Here is a 5,031-nt window from a genome sequence, read left to right as displayed (position 1 = left end):
ATTGCTTTGCACAGTCCCCACACCAATTGAATACACACAACACTTTGTTTAGGATAAAGTTTAGTAGCTGTATTCATTCATACAGGTGAGGACATGAAAGGTTTACTGTGAGTCCAAAGCTGTCAGCGTTTTATATGCAGTGGCAGAGTCAAAGCAAGTTTGCAAGGTGACCTCATATGCAGGTAATGACCCGATGTCGTTATGCAGAGTTCATACTTGTCATACGTGTCAGTTTTGGCAATGTAATCAGATCATAGAGACGTCATGGGAAAGGTATATCTCAAATATATTGCGGTTTGGTTGAAGCTGACAAGTCAGGATTCCAGCAGGGGAATGATTGCGAAACAGCGAGAGTCCACCCTGTTCCCTTAATGGAGTTGGGGCTGAGAATCCGAGGAAATGCAGGCGGCTGAGGCAAGGGAGTGTCTGATGCCGGCTCTTGAGGTTTCTCTAGTGTAGGCTGAAGAGAGGAGCTTGGCTGTGGCAATGCCGAGCTTCCAGCTGAATGGTCTGTTGAGGCGGCCGCTGAGGGGAACGGTCAGCGTCGGTTCGCAATACTGAGACGCCCACCATTCCGAACCTCGCGGCTTTTATAGTGACGGGTGTGGAGGAGGATGAGCGTGACGCTGCGGGTGTGGGCGGCGTCTAGTGCCGATGCGAGACCTCGAAGAAACAGCAGGGCGCTGAGGCCGAGGGCGGCGCCGAGTGCCACTCTGAAATCGGGGATGGGTTAAGTATCTTACAATCTGCCCATCTTAGCGAACGATAAAAACTCCCAAGCGCTTAAAGCTCCAAAATCAATTTAAATTGCTGCAACAGTCCTCTCCTGAGCGACCGTTAGAGGTCATTCACACCGGGGCCGCCCGTTGCTGTGCGTGCAATGCATGGATGGTAACACGCATTTTGTTAAAGGAGAACTATGGGGTCAGTGCTCCTCCCTCCCCCCATAGCTCTCCTCAGCGTCACAGGGGGACACAAACTAGCGTCCTCCCGTCACCCTAGGCTCAGTATATAGGGAGCTACAGCTCGCGGTATACTGAGACGCCGCAGCCGGAACGGATCCCGACATTACTGTCTGGATCCGCCCACCTGCGTGAGTGACAGCTGGCTCCTCCTATCTAGAGAGCAGAGCCAGCTGTACCCACCCCCTCCCCCGTCCGTTCCGCCAGTCAGCGCTGGAGGATCGGACAGGGGAGGGGGAATCCCTGCAGGGAGCCGTGAGTGACAGTCACGGCTCTCTGCGGGGAGATGGTCGAGAGGTGAGCGAGCGCCGGTGTGTGTTCGCTCACTTCCCGATCTATAGAGCTGACGTGTGACAGTTTCATTGTCACATGTCGGCTCCAACTATGAGGATGAGTGAAAAGCCTTTATTGTAAGATCTTGTTTCTAGCACTGGGGGATGGAACTCAGCTGCGGATAGCACATACACCAGGGGTGGATCACTTTGCTACAGTGCCCTCTCCAATTGAATACACACAACACTTTGTTTAGGATAAAGTTTAGTAGCTGTATTCATTCATACAGGTGAGGACATGAAAGGTTTACTGTGAGTCCAAAGCTGTCAGCGTTTTATATGCAGTGGCAGAGTCAAAGCAAGTTTGCAAGGTGACCTCATATGCAGGTAATGACCCGATGTCGTTATGCAGAGTTCATACTTGTCATACGTGTCAGTTTTGGCAATGTAATCAGATCATAGAGACGTCATGGGAAAGGTATATCTCAAATATATTGCGGTTTGGTTGAAGCTGACAAGTCAGGATTCCAGCAGGGGAATGATTGCGAAACAGCGAGAGTCCACCCTGTTCCCTTAATGGAGTTGGGGCTGAGAATCCGAGGAAATGCAGGCGGCTGAGGCAAGGGAGTGTCTGATGCCGGCTCTTGAGGTTTCTCTAGTGTAGGCTGAAGAGAGGAGCTTGGCTGTGGCAATGCCGAGCTTCCAGCTGAATGGTCTGTTGAGGCGGCCGCTGAGGGGAACGGTCAGCGTCGGTTCGCAATACTGAGACGCCCACCATTCCGAACCTCGCGGCTTTTATAGTGACGGGTGTGGAGGAGGATGAGCGTGACGCTGCGGGTGTGGGCGGCGTCTAGTGCCGATGCGAGACCTCGAAGAAACAGCAGGGCGCTGAGGCCGAGGGCGGCGCCGAGTGCCACTCTGAAATCGGGGATGGGTTAAGTATCTTACAATCTGCCCATCTTAGCGAACGATAAAAACTCCCAAGCGCTTAAAGCTCCAAAATCAATTTAAATTGCTGCAACAGTCCTCTCCTGAGCGACCGTTAGAGGTCATTCACACCGGGGCCGCCCGTTGCTGTGCGTGCAATGCATGGATGGTAACACGCATTTTGTTAAAGGAGAACTATGGGGTCAGTGCTCCTCCCTCCCCCCATAGCTCTCCTCAGCGTCACAGGGGGACACAAACTAGCGTCCTCCCGTCACCCTAGGCTCAGTATATAGGGAGCTACAGCTCGCGGTATACTGAGACGCCGCAGCCGGAACGGATCCCGACATTACTGTCTGGATCCGCCCACCTGCGTGAGTGACAGCTGGCTCCTCCTATCTAGAGAGCAGAGCCAGCTGTACCCACCCCCTCCCCCGTCCGTTCCGCCAGTCAGCGCTGGAGGATCGGACAGGGGAGGGGGAATCCCTGCAGGGAGCCGTGAGTGACAGTCACGGCTCTCTGCGGGGAGATGGTCGAGAGGTGAGCGAGCGCCGGTGTGTGTTCGCTCACTTCCCGATCTATAGAGCTGACGTGTGACAGTTTCATTGTCACATGTCGGCTCCAACTATGAGGATGAGTGAAAAGCCCCCCCCCCCATAGTTCTTTCAGGCCCCGTTCACATTGAGCGATTTTATCGCGCGGTAATTCCCGCGATATCGCGACTATTTACCGCGCGATATCGCTCTTCAATGCTTTGCAATGGGTCCTGCTGTCGCGGGTCTTGTGTCGCTACAGCAGGACCCTTTTTGGAGCGGATTTTGCCGCGATTCAATGCTTTTTGATGCAAGCATTTGCGCGACAAATCACGCAATATCGCGCGATTTGCGAATCGCCAAGTGTGAATGGGGCCTAAGACCTCCATCTCACCTGAGTGCTTCTATTTTCATGTAAACCATCCATTATAAATTCCTTCCTCTCTCTTCTCTATAAATGTCTTTATGTTGTATGCGGCGGTGTGCTCCGGGGGCGGTCAGGCTCATGGCTCTCCTTCTCCATACATCTGCTCGCTCTCATTGATGGAATGCGTTTCCCCCCCCCCATCGCAGGTCAACACTCTCCAGAACTGGCTGGCCGAATTCAACATGTGGCTCCCGGCGCCCGAAGCGCTGCCCCCCGACCACGATGTGGAGCTGCTCCGGCCCCGCTCCTTCAATGTCCACACTCTGAACGACGAGCACAAGTAGGTGGCCTCATCCGCAGCCACCAACCAGATCAGCGCCGGAATCCGATGACCCCTCTGACACCATGTTTGTTCGGGTTTTCTGTTTTTTTATAGGACCACAGCCGCCCGGGCCAAGGTGGTGAATGACTGGGTGACGGACGGCGGCGTCCTGCTGATGGGCTACGAGATGTTTCGCTTGCTGTCCCTGAAGAAATCCTTCACAGTGGGAAGGAAGAAGAGGAGTAAGAAGGCCACGGGCCCTGTGATCATTGACTTGGACGAGGAAGATCGTCAGCAAGAGATGCTGAAAGGTGAGTGTTTCACAATGGTGCTGCCAACCCGGAACACACCTTAGACCCCGTTCACACGTAGCGACATACCTTTGCAGCGGCCTGGGATAGCGCGACTTTCGGGGCGACGATCCAGCGACGGTAGCGCCACCTTCTCCGTCGGGCTCCATAGAAAAAAAAGCAAAATCCGACGAAAAAAGGGTCCGGTAGAAGCGACTTGCGACCGCGACGAGCCACGCGCGACATGGAGCTAAGACAGCTCCATTGACTATCATTAGCCGGCGACTTCCCGCGATATCGCGCGGCAAAAATGCGCGATATCGCGGCGGAAATCGCGCGATAAGTCTCTACATGTGAACGGGGCCTTAGACTTCCTTCCTTTGTAAAATCAAGAAGTATTTACCTCAACTTCTAAAACTTTGTTGGCTAAGAGTTGGTTCACACCTAGGCGTATTGCATATGCGCGTCTGTCGCTCCGTTTTTTTTTACCGCGGTTCGCTGTAAAAAAAATTGCGCAACAAACGTGCGTTTCCGAGGGCTACTTGGCTGTATCCCAATGAAAACGCGCAACGAAAACGGCCCAAAGTAGCACCGGCACCTTTTCAGGCGCGGGCCGTTTTGTAGCGCGTTAGGGACGGGCGGATATACGTCGAGGTGTGAACCAGACCCATTGAATACAACGGGATTTAGATGTTTGAGCGTTTTGTAGAACGCGCTACAAAACGTTCAGGTGTGATTGAGGGCTCAGCCCTGGGACACAGTGCACATAGTACTTCATCCCTTTTCAGATTCATGGCCGCATGGTGCAGAAAAAGCATGCGCTGGGTGTCAGCCCTTACCCCACGCTGAAGCCCAATTTATAGGAGGAGCTACAGCACCGTAGCCACTGCTCTCTCCCCTCAGTTCAACCCTGGATCACTAAATCTTCACATACCCTGTTTCCCCGAAAATAAGACCTAGTTGTGACCATTCCCAGGGCCGGTGGTGGCATAAGGAGGAACTTGAAGAGCCGCAGTGCCAACGAAGCCGGCGCTAGAGGAAGCGAGGCGGCACCGGAGGGAGCAGAGTCGCATAAGCCGCTGCCTCCTCTATGGCCCCGCCTCCTGTCACAGGCGGAGTCATACCAAATGCACTCCGCCTGTGAGGGACCGATAGTGAAAGCTTCTCTCATTCTGGCCAGCGATTGGTTAGCAAATTGCTCTTGGAAAGGTACGGCACCCCCTGACTGTCCTGATCACCCGATTCTTGTACATTAAAAAAAAATAAGACCTAGGGTGTGTTTTTTGGAGCCCCAAAAAATATAAGACATTGTCTTATTTTCGGGGACACACGGTATGTATGTAGAATCCCACACAGCGATA

General features: G+C 53.3%; 1 protein-coding gene across 1 annotated transcript in view; it reads left to right on the top strand.

Annotated features, from left to right (window-relative positions):
- Window positions 1-5,031, top strand: part of RAD54L2 (RAD54-like 2 (S. cerevisiae)) — a 48,230-nt gene that overhangs the window by 17,560 nt on the left and 25,639 nt on the right. The window contains exons 8-9 of the mRNA XM_018573103.1: window positions 3,265-3,398; window positions 3,495-3,691. Of these exons, the coding sequence (XP_018428605.1) occupies window positions 3,265-3,398; window positions 3,495-3,691 (331 nt within the window). The remainder of the gene's footprint in view (window positions 1-3,264; window positions 3,399-3,494; window positions 3,692-5,031) is intronic.

Source organism: Nanorana parkeri, unplaced genomic scaffold (assembly GCF_000935625.1).
Source record: "Nanorana parkeri isolate BGI_ZX_2015 unplaced genomic scaffold, ASM93562v1 scaffold2238, whole genome shotgun sequence".
Classification (NCBI taxonomy): domain Eukaryota; kingdom Metazoa; phylum Chordata; class Amphibia; order Anura; family Dicroglossidae; genus Nanorana; species Nanorana parkeri.
The sequence above is the reverse complement of the archived record's forward strand: the minus strand, read 5'-3'. Positions and strand labels throughout refer to the sequence as shown.